Raw genomic sequence first — 16,710 nt, forward strand, 5'->3', positions numbered from 1 at the left:
GGAAACTTTTGAAATTATAAAAAATACTTGTGAAATATTGGAAATAATGAGAGAAAAAAATGTTTTCTGATCATCTATGTTTGTGTTCTTTGCGACAGAAACATTTTCATGATCAAATTGAAATATATTGCTATTTTGTCACAGAATTGTACTCAAGCCATTCCCAGAGACAGCATGGAAAGGAGAAAGTTCAGAGAAGAGAAGTCAATATGCTCAGAGGGCTGGGGTACCTTTTCTATAAAGGCAGACTGAGAGCTGTGGCTATTCATCCTAAAGAAAAGAATCTTCTGGGAAGAATTTAGAGCACCTTCCAGTGCCTAAAGGGACCACAGAAGAGCTGGAGAGGAACTTTTGACAAGGGCATGGAGTGACAGGACATGGGGCAAATGTCTTCAAACTGAAAAAGAGTAATTTTAGATCAGATAAAAAGAAGAAATTCTTTACTGTGAGGGCAGTGAGGCACTTACACAAGTTGCCCAGAAGCTGTGGATGTCACATCCCTGAACGTGTTCAAGGCCAGGATGGAAAAGGCTTTGAAGTGGAAGGTGTGCCTGTTCATGGCTGGGGTGTTGGAACCAGATGATTTTTAAGGGCCCTTCCAAACCAAGCCATTCTATGATTCTATGAGACCCATATTCCTCTCCTCTGTCAGGTGGCAGTGGAGAGGGCTCAGTCCCTCAGCCCTCTCTCTGAAACCCTCCTTTGAATGTTGTGTGATATTCACATATGGCATCTTTAAAGATGGAAATCAGAGTCTGTGGTGTCTCAAACAGGGCAGGAGTTCAGAGCTGTGCTGTCCTGGAGATGGTGGCAGGGCCAGCAGGTGTCGGGCATGCCAGCAGGCCGGGTGCTAAGGTGGGCTCCTTGTCCAACACACCTGGTGTTGGACCTGGTGGCTGTTCCTCTGCTCTTGGAGGCCTCTGGATGTGCAGATAAAATCACAGCACCAGTCAAGTTGGAAAAGGCCTATGAGAAGATTGAGTCCAATCTATGACTGAGCCACCACTAAGTCACTATATGCCACATCCTGCCTTTCCGCGAACACCATTAGGGATGATGACTCCACCATCTCCCTGGGCAGCCCGTTCCAATGTCTAGAAACCCTTTCTGTGAAGAAATTCCTCCTAATGTCCCACCTAAACCTTCCCTGGTGCAGCTTTAGAGTACGTCCTCTTGTCCTGTCCTGTCGCTGGCTGCCTGGAGAAGAGCCCGACCCCCCACCTGGCTCCAAACTCCTTTGAGGGAGCTGCAGAGGGTGACAAGGTGACAAGACGACCCCAGGGCCTCCTTTCTCGGCAGCCCGGCCCTGCTGGGGTCCCGGGCTCTCGGGGGGGCTCGGGGGGCGGCGGGCGGGGAGGCCGGCGCTGAGGAGGAGGAGGAGGAGTGGGAGCGGACTGAGAGGGTAAAAGCCAGAGGAGCGTGAAGGAGCGGGGCTGGAGGGCAGCGAGCGGAGCGGAGCGGGACGAGCCGGGGCTGCCCTGCCGGGCCGGGCCATGGCGGGGCTGCGGCTGCTGCTGGGGCTGTGTCTGTGGGCGCTGTGCCCCGGCCCGGCCCCCGCCTGCAGCCCGCGCTGCCGGCACGGCGGGCTCTGCCTCGCCGACGGCTCCTGCCTCTGCTCCAAGGGCTACGAGGGCGAGCGCTGCCAGCACGGTAAGGCAAGGCGGGCCGGGCCCAGCCCGGTAAGGCAAGGCGGGCCGGGCCCAGCCCGGTAAGGCAAGGCGGGCCGGGACGCGGCAGGGACGGGCACAAGCGCTGCGAGCGCTCTCGGTCCTGCCCGCCCTCCGGCCAGCAATCGCTGCGGGAAGGGCTGGGGAGATGGGGTTTGGATCTGGTGTGAGGCGGGTGGTGAGGTGCCGGGGAGGACCTAAAGGAGGCGAGGTGGAAGAAGAGAGTTAAGGCACTCTGTATCACACTCCGTGATAGCGAACTGATGGAGCGCAGCCAAAAGCCAGCATGAAACACCTCACGTTAGTAAACCGACCCTGCTGTCGGGAATGGCCGTGGGTCCACAGAGAGCTTTTTGCCACTTGGGTGGTGGGTAAGAGGTCACTCGCTGGACGGGCTTTGGTGTTTTATTCCTCTTACTGCTTTAAGTGCGTGCTGAAATACTTCCTGTAAGTATTTAAGGAATCACAGAATCAGTCAGGTTGGAAGGGACCAGGAGGTCATCTGGTCCAGCATCCCTGCCCAAGCAGGGTCATCCTAGATCACAATGCACAGGATTGCATCCAGATAGTTCTTGAATGCTTTTAGAGTCTTGACAGCATTCTAAGCCACAGCAACATTTAATTAGTATCTCTAGGTGCAATTAGTCAGGACTAGTCACTAACAAAAACATCAGAAGAGTGTGTAGAAAGTAGGTTATTTTCTGGATTTCGTTTTATTTGGAATATGCTATGCTTTTAAAAGTACTGTTGTTTCCTTTCTAGATGTTACCTGACACACAGAGTTATTTGTACATCCCATTTCCACATTAGGAGGTGTAAAGCTAGGGTGGAGTCTCTTCCTGTTGGTTTCCATGGAGAGACAAAGTATATTTTGAAAATGCCACCTAATATGCAAAAGCAAACATTGTGAAGAAGAGTTTTAGTTTAAACCCTGTTCAATGTTCCTAGACATTTTGGGTTTTAGGGGAGAGGTGAAATATTGGTGGAGAGGCAGAGCAGTTCTTAAATTAGAGAGGTGAACTGTCTGGAATTGTTAAGGAAACCACTGGATCCTTGTGCTCATAAGGTCATCAATGTAGGAAAAAAAATGGATAAATGAAGCTTCATCCTTTGTTCTGTCAAAAAAAACCAAACTGAAAACTGTGTGAAATAACACAGAAACAGAATTTTTCTAAAATTGGGAGTTCGTGTATGTATGGCACTTCCCAGGAAATGAGAGCATCTGGTAAAAGTTATGGAGACCTGAGCACTGGCTGGTCTTTTACATACATCTCTGTCCTTTCTTTGCCTGCTAGTACTCATTCTGTGGGTACTAATGTGAAAAGCATTCTTCATATAGAAGAATACAGTATTCATAGAGTATTCCTCTATTCAATTGGGTGTCTTGAGAGTGCAGTAAGCATATGAGGACAGAATCAGGATGGTGTTACTCATTGTTCATCTTTTTTACTTTTCACCCATCCAGTCAAAGAATAAGTAGAAAAGCTCATCTCACACCAGCAGCTAACTCAGATGAGACTCCTAGAAACAGATGGGTTTCTAAAATCTTTGTGTGAATAAACAAATCCTTTCTCAGACAGCAGGGCTAATTCAGGGGTGATTATGACTTGCAAAGGGTCTACATGGTAGGTAATTCATTTGCAATAAAGATTTTTATTCATACCTTATCAAACTTGTTCAAGCTGTCAGCAATGAAAAAGTTGCAGGATTTGTGATGATTATAGATGCTTTTCTCCCAGATTATTAGAGTTATGAGAAAAGATACATTTATCTTGGATGCTTGCTAAACAAACACTGTACATTTCAGAAAGGTTTCTGAAAAGCCAGCTGAAGCAAAAAAGGCAAAAAAAGAGTGTGGGGGAGAAAGAAATCCTGACTTACTTCTGGAGACATTTTAGAGAAGAGGTATAAGGAACAGAGCATGTAGTTTTTCTGAAGAGGAATGTAGGAACCCAGTAAAGAGTAAAAAGTCTGATATTTCTTCTTAAGAATCCCATGATGCCTCTCAAGTTGCAACATCTTTTTATTGAATTGTTTTTTCTTATCACCTATTTTCTGTTATTTCTCCAGTTATCAAAAGCTTTTTTGGTAGTCCAGCTGTGTTCCTGTTTAATGTGGGTGTTTCTTCTGCCTGTTCTGTCCAGGCCCAAAACATTCCTTAGTTGTGAGTGCTTAAAAAGCTTCGTGTGGTGGAGTGCTCCCCATGCAGGGAAATGGTTTCACCTTATCAGCAGTGTAAGATGACATGGCAGATATATCTTAGAAAATATTAAGACAAACTGATGAAAATATAACAATGTGCAATTTTTAAATGTATTTAAGTAGTAACTTTAGTAAGATTCACCAATAATTATCCAACCTTTCTTTGTTGTCTGTCTTACAGCTACATGTTATCCAAAATGCAAAAGTGGGGGAGAGTGCCTGCGACCTGGAAAATGCAGATGTCCTCCTGGCTATGGGGGGAGATACTGTCATAAAGGTAAAACCCAAGGAAGTGATAGCTTGAAAAGACAAGGAGTTTGAAAACAGACTAAATTAATTTAGGATGCCTCAAGTCCTGGGTCTAATACACTTTGAAATAACAACCTTAATTCTGTAAATCTCTGACCTTGCTATCAAGACAGGCATGGCCTAGAGGATCTGCATGCTTGCAGGAGGATGGGATGGAGTACATGTGCTGAAATGTGTTGTGAGAATCTGAGTGAGTTTTTTGCCTTGGAAAATACCCTTTTTATGTGCTATGTAAATATTCCATTTAGCTTTATAACAGATTCTTTCTAAATAATTGATTGAGATGGCTTGTGTAGATACATGTTTCTGCATTAAGTGGTTGAAACTTTTATGTAGTGTCTGCAAGATGGTAACATTGAGGGCCAGTCACTGAGGATATGTGTGGCAATGTATTGTTGAGAGGTAATGGGAGATGACAGAGAAGGTGTAGCAAAGATCAGTTTTGATGGCTTTGTGAAGTCTGTTGAATATATGCATGGATTGGAAAAGGCTGTCCAAGAAAACACTGTTGTACATGTACAAACTTGTGGTGTGGGGCAGTGTGCTATTACAGAATTTCACAAAATCACAGACTGGGTGAGGTTGGAAGGAACCTCTGGAGGTCATGATTTCCAATCTCCCTGCTCAAGCAGGGCTACCTAGAGTCAGCTGCTGAAGACCATGTCTTCATGGCTTTTGAATATCTCCAAAGACAGAGACTCCATGATTCCCAGGGCAATCTGTACGGGCATTTGGTCACCCTCTCTGTGAAACCTGCTGGTGATCTCCTTGTCCTTAATGTGGCTGGAAATGGTTTCCAGAGTCAGTCCTGGCATTACCCCACTAAGACCTGAGGTGAGGCAGACCAGCCTGTAGTTCTCTGGGTCCTTCTTGCCCTTCTAGAAGACTGGAGTAATATTTGCTTTCATCCCCCAGTCCTCATGCACTTCTCTCTGTCACTGTGATGGATCAAATACAATCAATATTAAATACATTAACTTACATTGTGTCACAAAGTAATATGCAAGCAAACAGTGAAGAGCTTTTCCAGCTGTGCTGGGTTTGACTTGCATGTCCTTGCATGTTCAGTATTTGTGTCAAAAATCTGTTAGCTGAAATTGTGCTGAGTACTGGTGGTTGAACAAGAGATTTGGATATTTTATCTCTAAATTATCAAGCAGACATCCAAACTGTCCATCTTTACAGTGAAGGATAGTTGTTTTCCTTAAATACAGTGAAGGTGGTATAGAACATACATTACTGCTTGTGAAAGGAAGCATTTGATTGTACAGAACAGTGATTGTGCTCTCCACAGTTGATACCAATCATATGTCTGGCATATGATGTGTAGAACAATTCTGAAATGAGGAGGCTATTAGAGGGACCTGATAAGGTCTCCAGGGTGAGAGAAGGACGAGAATCTTGTTTCTTGATCAGAAGGCTGGATTTACTAATATATGATATATAATACATTATAACTATACTAAATAGGAATATAGAGAGAAGTTGCAGAGGCTGCTAAGCTAAGCCAAGAACAGAAAAAATCTAAAAACAAGAGAATTCTCTGTCCCTGTGTTCCAGAGAGTTTGCCCTGTGATTGGCTCTAATATTGTACACATGGAACATGAACAAATCACAGGTGCATCCTATTGCATTCCACAGCAGCTGATAACAATTGTTTACATTCTCTTTCTGGGGCCCTTGCTTCCCAGAAAATGCAGAAATCTGAAAGAAAGGATTTCTGTGAAAAATATCTGCGACAGGAGGCTAACTCAAGTATTTGGCCTTTGGGAAGGCACTGCTTAACTTGACTGTAGTCATAGTTTCATTTGTCAAAGTAATATCCTCTTCTCTTCCTTCCTCTTGTTATCTGTAGGTCCTGTCAGGTAAGGAAATACATGAATCCTTCACCACATGTTATTGGCTTACCAAGAGTGATTTTGCAAGTTTGATACCATTATTGGCATGTTGTTAGTTCCAGTGGTGTAGCTGATGAACAGCTACACCACTGGAGTAGAGTAGAACAGTGCCTTGCCCTGAACAGTTGAAATTTTAGTTTTTGCAGATGTGATAAAACAAGTAGTTGATGCCAGACAAGCTGTTTAAAGACAATTATTTGAAGTCCCATGCTGCTTCTGAAATGCCCAATGTATGCTGTGTTCCACAGTAAGCTGTGAAGGAGGCTGTCAGAATGGTGGGGAATGCATCTCTGTCAATGGAGTCGTGAAGTGCCTCTGTGCTTCTGGCTGGACAGGCTCAAGATGCCAGGAAGGTGGGTGTCTACATTCATGCAAATATTTTTATTCATTCTAAAACTGCAGTAACAAAAACATTTTAAATGTATTAATGGAAATGTCATTGCATTACTACAAAAATGAGTGACCTACATTATGGATGCTTGCACAGATAAAATAATGTGAAAATGTTTTGCATTAAGGTGTACAACTGTTCACATTTAAACCAAGATTCATTACACAGTACCTATTTTTTTTTTTGCCATTTCCATGGTCCTAGAAATGCTTTTGGAGTTATACCAATTGAATATCTGGCCTAGAAGAAAATGTGTTTTGCCATTTTAACTTGTATCATCCTGAATCTTTCATTCTGTCAGGATTCTTTTGCATCAGTTTTATAAATCCTGCTGACTTACCCACTCTTTTTCTTGTAGCAATTTGTCCTCAAGGTTGTCGGAATAATGGAGCTTGTGTGGCTCCTGGGATTTGTAGCTGTCCAGCTGGATGGGTCGGTAGAGCATGTCACTTAGGTAAATGACTTCTGGCATTTTTCATTTATCCTTTCCTCTGCTTGTTTGATTTACCAATCAAAGTGTTCAAATCTTCAGGGCCTAACAAAGCTTCCAGGGAAAGTATCTTAGAATAATAACTGAGAGCTGTTTCCACATACTGGGGTTCTTGCAAGTATGTACAGGGAGTAGATGGCTGTTCAATTTGGTCAGAAGCACATAACTTTTTCACTTTGAAAGAGATTCAGATTTTGTTTGTCACCAAGTTAATTACTTGGTATGTTTCATTGGTATTTCTGAAATATGGTTTGTAAACTGAGACCCCAGTATAAGGAACTGAAAATTACTGAAGTACTATTGCTACTGATGTGGGTAAGAAGCTTCATTTTATAGACATTTAAAATTTAAGCTTGCTTCTTACTTTGAGGATAAGTTGATAGAATCAACTCCATGTGTTCTTAGAACTCTAAAAGCTGCCTACTGATCAGGATTAGTACTGGCACTCTTGCTGAACAGCCACTTCCATTTTCACAAACTTTGATTCACAAAAGCAGGCGATTGTAAAGTCTTTAATCTTCACTTCTTGGGCCTTGTATGCTTGTAACAGCACTGCCCTGATGCTAAAGGCAATAATCCTGAGACTACAAAAGGCAAGGGTTTCTTTTTTTGCTCTCTGGGAGTCTGAAAAGACCCTCATGCAAACATTGGTTTTGAAATGGATATTGTGGGTTCAGAGTCTCTGGATTAAGTCCTCTGCACCTGATATTTTCTCATGGCTGAAGGCATGGCCATGGCACTAAATTAGCTAGTGTAGTTCTTCTACAATATAGATGGTCCAGCAAACATTAAGAAGTAATATTTTGGTATTCCCATTGACCATCAAAATGGGTTTATATTCATCACTGTATTGAGATAGAGGGTGATATTAAAAGCCAAGTGTGAGAGTTGCAGAGAACTTAACTTAGAGAATACTTAGCTCCCTGCAGCTGCAGTAATGTCAGGTTCTTAATGTCAAAATAATCAGCTTCCAAACTAACAAGATCTGCATCAAGTTTGACTTCTTTTGTTTACATGCTCATACATAAATTGCTGCCCCTGGCTTGTCAGCTGAACTGGTGTGTAGCAGGGGACAGCTGAAGCTGTGCCCACTCAGCCCTCCTCTGCTCTTGTGGGGGAAGAGGAGGGCACTGTGTGAGACACTGGTAGGATGAGGTGACTGTTTCGTCATGGGTGTGGATCCAAGCACTGGGTTGAATAAGTTTCAGCAGGAAATTTTATTGGTCTCTCGCTTTTATGGGGCATCCATCTCAAAAAAAGCCTGTGCCTTAAAGAACAGAAATTATAGTATTTGAAAAGGGAAATGGAGCATGAATAAGACTAGACTGTGCCTATATTCCAGTGAAGGCCACAATGCCATAAATTGAGAGACACTGCTTTTCAGTTCTTCCATTATGCTTTTATTTATACTGTCCCAGTGCAGTCACCAGGGAACAATTCTGCTACTGCAGTGAGACAAAAAGAAAAATGATCCTGTGTTGTGCTGAAGATATGCTGTGTATCTGGTGTCTCATTTCAGCTGTGTGCAAACTGCCCTGCCAGCACGGAGGGAAATGCATCGCTCCAAATGTATGTAGATGTCGACTGCCATACTCTGGGCCACAGTGTGCAAAGAAAAGGAAGGAATGAAGCAACTTCAGACAAGATAATCTGCATTTCTGCATTTTTTTATGTGACTATACAGAGAGGAAGTCTGCAGCAGTGGGGGACCTTAAAATAAACATGGTAACTTGATTTCAGACAAATTTTTGTCCTCACTATATAAAGTACATGCTTTTCCATATGAAAGAAGGTATTGCTGATTGTAAGAAAGTTGTTACAAATATCCAGCTGTGTGCAGTGTATGACACCTTTTCTCTGCATTTTTTCTTTATAAGCAAAAGTATTATTCTTGATTGATACAGCTGACCTTGAAATAAAATTTTTCTCAAATCAAGTCAGAATAGATCTATGCTCTTCTTTTTGATTTTTCTCCCCTTTGACTAAACTTACTGTGTTATATAATTACATTTTTAAAAGCACATGAAACAAAAAGCCCTCAATTCACATCATCAGAAGTGAATGGTAGTTCAAATATAATTTGCCTTGAGATTAAACAGTTGCAAGAAGAAACTTGCAGAGTTTGCATCTTCCTGGAACATTACCAGACTGTAAAGCATCTTATTTAAATCATGGTTATCACTTTATGTCTGCTTGCTGTCCCTCCCTCTCCAATCTGATCTGGATCTCAATCAGCTAAACAGTATTTTTAAAAAACCCCAACAACTAGCACTCCCCCACCAATTTTTGTTCAGTCAATTCTGCTGTTACTTTCTAAAAGCTTAATCCACGCTGATACTCTGAGAGTTCTTATCTTGACTACTTCTAAGGTCATATTATCTGATCATCTCTCAACATCTAATTATTTCTTTTCCTTACCCCAGTGAGACAGGGAAATGAGTTTTTTCTTCTGGATACATTGATAATTCCATGCTATTCAAGACTGTGTTGTTCTGGGAGCAGTATAATGGGAGGCTGCTGACTAGCAGTGAGGAAAAGCACAGGATTTGTGCCTGTCACAAGTCACATGTGTGGGGGATGTTGATGTCATCTTCTGGAGATGTTCCTGTTTGGCTTCATTTAGGTTTTGCAGCCTTTTGACTGGGCTGCAGAACGGACTGAGTCTTCTGTGTTCATTGTTCCTTGTCTCATTTTGCTGGTTTTTGTATGGTGCTGTTGAGGAAGGCTTTGCCAAAACATGCAAACTGAATCAGTGAACTTTCCAAATGATGCTCAGATCAGCTTTTACTTTTTTTGAGAGATTGATTTTCCTTGTCTTCTAGATGTAACTGGAATTTTTTGTGCGTGTGTGTGAGAATTTCAGCTATGCATTACTTTTTGTTGGAACAACATTTTAACAGTGTTTAACTACCAGAACATGTAGCTCTCATGGGCAGTGACTTAGGTGGACCTGTTTCTCCTGAGATTACAAGCCACTGAGCAAAGAGGGAAAGGTAATGGGGTCTTCTCAGTCACCAATCTTCTCTACAAGAGGGTGCCCAAGCATGCAGAGGGCAATTGAAAGGCAATGGTTTAGTTCCTGAGACTCCTGTTTCCTGTTCTGAGCAATTGCATAGCTGAGCTTTCTCCTGGGCTTGCTTTGGAGGCTCAGAGGAAACCTGCTGCAGAGACATTGTGAAGGATTTCCTGCAGGGACAGGGCACAACATAAGAGGAATGCACTTTTTTTGTGCTGCTTTTGCTGGGATACACTGGCTATTTCAGAGCTACTGGTGAAAATTTGATTCTCATGTGTGGAAAAAATGATTTCATTAATGATTCTGAAATTTTATAATGATGATGATGATGTAATTCTGTGTCACAGTCCACTGCATCATGCCATAATTTAGAAATTCAGGAGTTAGGTTGAATACCTTAGGTGACATAACAAACATTCCTCTGTTTGCAGAGGAATGAATGGGAAAAAATTACTTGCACCAGACCCAAAATCTAGAAGAAATAATCAGTACAATATAAATACAAAGAAGCATAATATCTCAGTATTATTCCCAAAAAGACCGACTTCTACTAATAAGGACAAAAGTGACAGTAATAGTGACTAGAAGCTGGAAGAAATATTGGCATTGTCAGGAGCAAGAGACCAGAAGCAGTCGTTGAAAGATCTGTAATTGGTGTTTCTGAACAGGCCAAAGCAAAGTCTAATTTAGTTTCCTGTTTAGAAATGATTGAAGTAAGCAGTAATTTGATGCCACACAGAATGCAGTAGCATAATATTTCAGAAATATTACTTGAACATAGCACCATCTACTGGCTACAGTCTTCTTCATGGTTTTGGGTTTGTTTTTTATTTTTTTGTTTAAGAAATATTTCTTCTTATCATTCAATTAAACTTTAAGTGAATTTAAAAGTGATTTTTTAGTTAGTTAGAGTCCAACAATCTTAGAATGTATTATTAATGACAGTCTGTGTCCCCAGATTATTATTTCCACAGTTAAACATACTAAAAAGACTAAAAGAACTGCCAGTAATTCTTGTCTTTTGTTTGTTTTCTGCTTGCTAGAGAATTGAACATACTAGTTACAGCAGGTAATTTTTGGAGATAGCTATGTCTTCCTGTGAGGAGATAAGTATGCATGAAGCTCAAAGGTCGAGAAAAGCAACACAGAACATGCTAGATCCCTTATTCATTAGAGCTAACTGTAACACCTTTTGCAGAGACTCTGGTTTTCACAAAAACAACTGTAAAAATTGTAAGGGTATTGCAGTGGTTGCACTTTTGATACTCAGTCTTTCTAGAGTGTGTGTGGAAAGTGAGGTGTTTCTTCTTTTTAGTTTACTTACATGCACATTTTTATTAATGTTTTCTCTTCTGCTCTAAGTGCTTCTGGCAAGAATGGATTTACTTGGTTTAGCTGTAAAATACCATCTGCTAGCTAGACTGAGCTGTGGGCAGAAGTTGGTAAAATGACCTGTTATCAGCATATGACACCTTTAAATGACAGAAATTGCATGAACAACTTTAGTTATTAGCAAAACTTTCTAACCTCTACATTTGAGTTTGTATATGTACCCCCATGTTAGATTTTGAGAATTTAAACTGCAAAATCTTCAGTTTGATACAAGTTGCCCTTCATTCCTCCAGAGTGGAACTGCTTCAACTCCAACCCTTCTCCCCACTCCCACATCCCCTAACTCTTTTGGGCCTAATTGCAGGTTACAATTTCAGCAGTTCTGTCAACCTCTGTGCACAAGCCCTCTATATAAATCCACATCTTGTTACACTGGGCAATTTTACTGTATTGTTGCCATGTGCTTTCTAATTACAGTGAATTCTGTTTCATGTTTATGATGGACAATGTAGTAACAAAACAGTTTCAACTAATCACATAATTACTGGGCAGTTTTGAAGTAGCTATCTGGCATTTTGCATGTACTAATAATTTTTTTGCATCATGTGCTAGCTGGAAAACAGCAAAACCAGCACAGCTTAGCACTGAGCATTTTTAGCTACTGTAGCAAAACTCTAGATGTGCTTTTGTTCGCACAGCTTGCATTTGGAAAATGTAAAAGAAATAATTTCTGCCTTTAAAACCATTGAAAATGAACAGCAAACACAAGTATAATAAAAACCCCTTTATTGAGCCTGAAATCTTAGAAATGCACATATATGTATTGATTAAGTTTCGTGAGTGAAGGATTGCACAAACTCATTAACCAAGGTACTATTAGCAGTGCTCCAGACAGATGTTATCTTTCTTTTTTGCACGGTACCTCTGTAACACATGGAACAGCAGTGATTACAATAAGAGATTATGTGATATTGGTGTGTTTGTACTCTAAAAGCTTCTTCAGTACCTTGTGGAGCTACTCAGATTTTGTTCATCAACATCCCTTTGAGATGTGGGAAAGGAAGTGTCCAAGAGGAGTAGGTTTTAAATAATGTAATGGTTCCTAGATCATCAGGCTATCAGCCACGTTGATGCTTGATTGAAAGAAACTATGGAAACACTGAAATGTAAAATGCAAGTGGGGAATTGGACCTTTTTTAAATACACCAGTCAGGCACTTGGAAATCCATGAGGTATCATTCTGGAATGATGCTAAGCTCTCAAAATGCCAGCTGACTTTGTAAGATGACTTAAGAAACTATCAAAAGGTAAGGAGAAACCTAGGTACAGAGCTGCTAACAGCTATCATTTGGTAATCAGCATCCCAGAATGGCAGTAAATGGCAAAATTACCTCTATTTTCTTCCTGTTCAAAATTAGTGCATATAAACTGAATATTGCTCAGGAGAACTGGAAGTCATGATGTTTATTTTTGGCTTAAAAAACCAAAGCAGTAAACTTTGTCTTGGCTAAAGGGATGTTTGTGTCTATAATGTTTGTTATGGCAGGAGCTGAAATGTCTTTCTCAGCTCCAGGAGAAGATAACAGTCCTCTGTAGGAATTTTATTTTTTCAAAAACTATCTGGCAGCTGGTAGGTGCAAACAGTTCACTGTAGCAATTGGTAATGGAAAAACATCCTCTGTGAAGTCTTTACAAATACTTTCTGACGTGATGAGTATGGATGGCATGATGTACAACAAATTTCTCCTCTTATTAGTTCCTATTTTAAGAATCAACATTGCTGAAAGCATTGTTAAATTCTCTAAGAGTCTTGGGAACAAAATTTCCTCATATTACTAACTGCCATCTCAGACAGGGGCATAAAAATCTTACAGACACAGGAATAATTCAGTAGCTGGCTCTTCCAATTTGTGACTGTAAGTAATGAAGTCAAAACACAAAAGTTGGGATCTGGCTTCTGTCTGCAAAGGCTTGTCATAGATAAATCAGAGTCATTCTGCATCTGGCTGGCTGTTAACAGGGCAGGAGGCCTTGCCTTCATTGTTAGTAGCCCAGCCTCTGTTCTGGTTTCCCCTCCTTCCTTGCTACTGGCTTGTTGTTACAACAAGACCAATGGAAATACAAAATAGGAAAAACCAGTTCCGCTTTTTCTTCTGTCTGCAGCCAAATAATATCTATATAAACAGTGTTTGTAAACAGGAGGTACCATCCACAAGTGCAGAAGTGCTGCCTTCCTTGCTAGTCACCCAACAGCTGCTACAGTCTTGCTCCTTCAAGAGAAATTCCATAGTCCAGTTGAATAAACTGCAGGATTTTGGGCTCAGTCATGTGATCTGGGAATTCAATGAGGACATCAGAGGCTGTGGGGTTTGTACATGAGGTAGCAAAAAATTACAGGAATATACGTATGTTTTAATGACTATAAGATGGTTGTTTTAAAGCTCACCAACATTTGTGATTATATGAATCTTTTAAAATAAGGCTTCTGAATATTCCTCTCATTTAAATGACTCTGAAATTGCCTTCAACCCTTTTGCTATTTTCAAGTCTCATTCATCCATGCAGCATTGCAATTGAATTGCCACAGTTCTTCAACCATGATGTCTTTGTACCTTGGAAAGAGAAAACAAATATTAAAACCAGACTTTAATGAGGCAACACATTATTATGATTAAATTTATTAAACAATTTTAATGCATCTCTGCTTGCCTGGTACGCAGAATGAAAACATTAAGTGAAACCTGGGCTTATAATTTTTATTTCTTTAAGAAAATGTGCCATTTTGATCAATGTATGATACAGCATGTCTGACTGACAGTATATGTATTTTTTAGACTAAAAATAGACTAACTCAATGCAGGACATATTTAAGAAAACCTTTAAATCAAAATTATTTCTCTCTTTGGGTCACATTTTGGAAATCCATATTACAGTCTCATTGATATAGGACGAGTAGTTGCATGTTTTCAAAATATGTATGAGCAATTCTTTGTTTCAATTTCTGCAACAAATCTCCTCCATCTCTCAATTCTGCTGGCAGCACAAATGTGTCTAAATACACTGAAATTAAAATATGAGAAACACCACAGATTATGCAAGAGGAGCAGAATGATTTTACTTCAGACATCACAAAACAGTTAGTTGTAGCAAAATGTTCCATCAAATTACTTCAGTGAGTGAGCACTGGCACTCAAGCAAGGGAATCCAACAGAAAATTGCATGACAAAGCAGAGAAATTGTCATCATTCCCTGTGATATAAAAAACTAAAGTTATTCCCAAGTAACACTTAATTAACTGACTGGCAATGTAGATGGGAAAAGATCAGGGCTTGACTTGATGCAAGCTAAGAATGCCATCAGCAGGACACTCTTCCCTAAAATGAGGCCAGATGGAAAAGAAAATAGTGGTTATTGGGAAGAGGATAGTTATCAATTCCTACTGCCTGACAAGAGACAATCAGCTTAATTTGAAACAAAGGAAGTTTGGTGCTGAGAACAATTCTGTAAGTATTAGAACCTAAAAATTACTGGAAAAGCTCTTAGAAATTCCATTAATTTTCCCTTGCTGCAGAGTGAAAGGAAGGAATCAGACAAAATACACATTTGCTGCTTCACTGGAAACAGGTGCACTAGTTAATTAACTCCCAAATAACTGTATTGTGATGGTGTCTTGGCTCTACATGTACCTGAATTTTCTTCCCACAGAGGACTCCAGTATAACCTGGACGACAAGAGCACACGTTGGGTAATACGCATTTGCCTCCAAACAGACACTTCTGGTTGCACACAGCTAAAACAAGAAAGGTACATATCAGGCTTTATTCATGGACACATCTTGGTGAAGGAAAAGTGGATGTTATCTCTAGATACTTATTCTGTTTGCTATAGGAACCAAGACCTTGGAAGGTATTTTCACACGGTAACACCCCTCAGCATAAGGACACTTAAAGGTCATGTGGAGCCAACAGTGTTCTTGTGTCTATCCTACCCCCCTTTTGCTTTGATGCAGATTTAATGTGAGAACATGCTGAGGGCATGAATGAGACTGAGAAAAGAACATGAGTAAGGTGGTTTTTGGCACATCTTGCTATTTCAATCTATCACAATGGCCTCTCAGGGCTTGTGTAGCAGCATACAGCACTGGAGCAAACCAACACACACTGCCACGCTCCCAGAGTGCCATCAGATCCTGGAGGGCTTCAGAACAGGCAGAGCCATCTCTACTCTTTATCCTGCCTCTGACACAGATGTGGATAAACTACATCCAAGGTATAGGAGGATTTCTCTGCACTGTGCATGGCTGAAGCACTCTGAGCTGTGCAGAAGCAAGAGGTTTCAGGTCCCATCATTCTTACGTGTTTGACACTGGATTCCTTCCCACTGTGGAGGACAATGACAGGTGCTCGGTCCAATACACTCCCCACCATTCTTACACTCCTGAAGACAGATTGCTGCACAAACATCATCAAAAAGTATGGTTATATCCCAAGTGATTATACTGAGTTGTTATTCAGATTTCAGGATGCTCTCACAAAAGGTGGCATGCTTTTCGCACCCAAGAGTCACATCATCTTCACTCAAATATGTGTCTAAGGCAAATAAGATATTAAAGAAGGGAGACAACTAGAAAAAAAAAGCCCTACAACCAAAACCCACATTCAGAGGTTCTGCTGTGTCACAGATATTCACAAAAGCCTGAAATACTGAATTAGGAGAGGACCATTAAAGAGCTTTATTTTTTTCCAAATTTACCTTTCTAAAGCACACCTTGGTGGGAGACCTTTTGTCTGTTATTTAACTGAACATCCAATGAATCAACTCAAGAATATTTGATCCAAAGTTATTTTCTATGACCCATTTGCCTGCACATTTGTCCCTGCTTATTAAGCCATGATCTACCCCACAATTATTTCCATTCATTAATAGCTGACTATTTGATAATCAAATCTCTCCTCCACAGTGTCCAAGAATATCTCACCCCTGTAAATACTGGTAATATTTTTTTTTTCAAAAAGCAACCCCTTTCCAATAATCACAGAAAGTAATACAGGGAAATCTACTTTTCCTCCATGCCATTAGACAGCTTATTGCCCATATCAGTTCTTAAGCCTTGGGTGGGTACTCTGACAGACACTAACACTTTAGCCATCCTCATGCTGATTTTCATGCAGACTGTACTTTTATCCATGCTGACACAATTTATTTATGCACCATCAATAACTTTCTTAAGATACAATGTGACCCACAGATGTGCAACCACCACAGTCCAATTTCTACCTGTCCTAAACAGCTTGTGCCCACTGCATCATTTATTCACATCACATCTAACTGTTTCCAGTTTTCCAATATTTCACTGAACTTCTTTTTCTATTATATCTGGTTTTATGTCCTACAGCACAATTTGG

At 40.7% G+C, this 16,710-nt stretch overlaps 2 protein-coding genes across 2 annotated transcripts in view; one reads left to right on the top strand and one right to left on the bottom strand.

Moving 5' to 3' along the window:
• Window positions 1-832: 832 nt before the first annotated feature.
• Window positions 833-8,893, top strand: LOC131080449 (von Willebrand factor D and EGF domain-containing protein-like). Its single transcript, XM_058018747.1, has 6 exons — window positions 833-954; window positions 1,511-1,650; window positions 4,051-4,146; window positions 6,325-6,429; window positions 6,826-6,921; window positions 8,477-8,893. Exons 1-6 carry the CDS (start codon window positions 833-835, stop codon window positions 8,584-8,586), a joined length of 669 nt encoding a protein of 222 aa, XP_057874730.1. The 3' UTR covers window positions 8,587-8,893.
• Window positions 8,894-13,868: 4,975 nt separating this feature from the next.
• Window positions 13,869-16,710, bottom strand: part of VWDE (von Willebrand factor D and EGF domains) — a 29,822-nt gene continuing 26,980 nt past the window's right edge. The window contains exons 28-30 of the mRNA XM_058034818.1: window positions 15,661-15,756; window positions 14,992-15,095; window positions 13,869-13,917 (exon numbers count right to left, since the gene is read on the bottom strand). Coding sequence (XP_057890801.1) covers window positions 13,897-13,917; window positions 14,992-15,095; window positions 15,661-15,756 — 221 coding nt within the window. The 3' untranslated portion in view covers window positions 13,869-13,896. The remainder of the gene's footprint in view (window positions 13,918-14,991; window positions 15,096-15,660; window positions 15,757-16,710) is intronic.

The sequence above is a fragment of the Melospiza georgiana genome, chromosome 1 (genome assembly GCF_028018845.1).
Source record: "Melospiza georgiana isolate bMelGeo1 chromosome 1, bMelGeo1.pri, whole genome shotgun sequence".
Taxonomy (NCBI): domain Eukaryota; kingdom Metazoa; phylum Chordata; class Aves; order Passeriformes; family Passerellidae; genus Melospiza; species Melospiza georgiana.

Bases quoted from the DNA above. Each gene is read 5' to 3' on its own strand.
- LOC131080449 (XM_058018747.1), top strand. From the start codon at position 833: ATGCCAGCAGGCCGGGTGCTAAGGTGGGCTCCTTGTCCAACACACCTG. The intron at 1,651-4,050 runs GTAAGGCAAGGC...TCTGTCTTACAG, and splicing joins GGGCGAGCGCTGCCAGCACG to CTACATGTTATCCAAAATGC. The intron at 4,147-6,324 runs GTAAAACCCAAG...TGTGTTCCACAG, and splicing joins GGGGAGATACTGTCATAAAG to TAAGCTGTGAAGGAGGCTGT.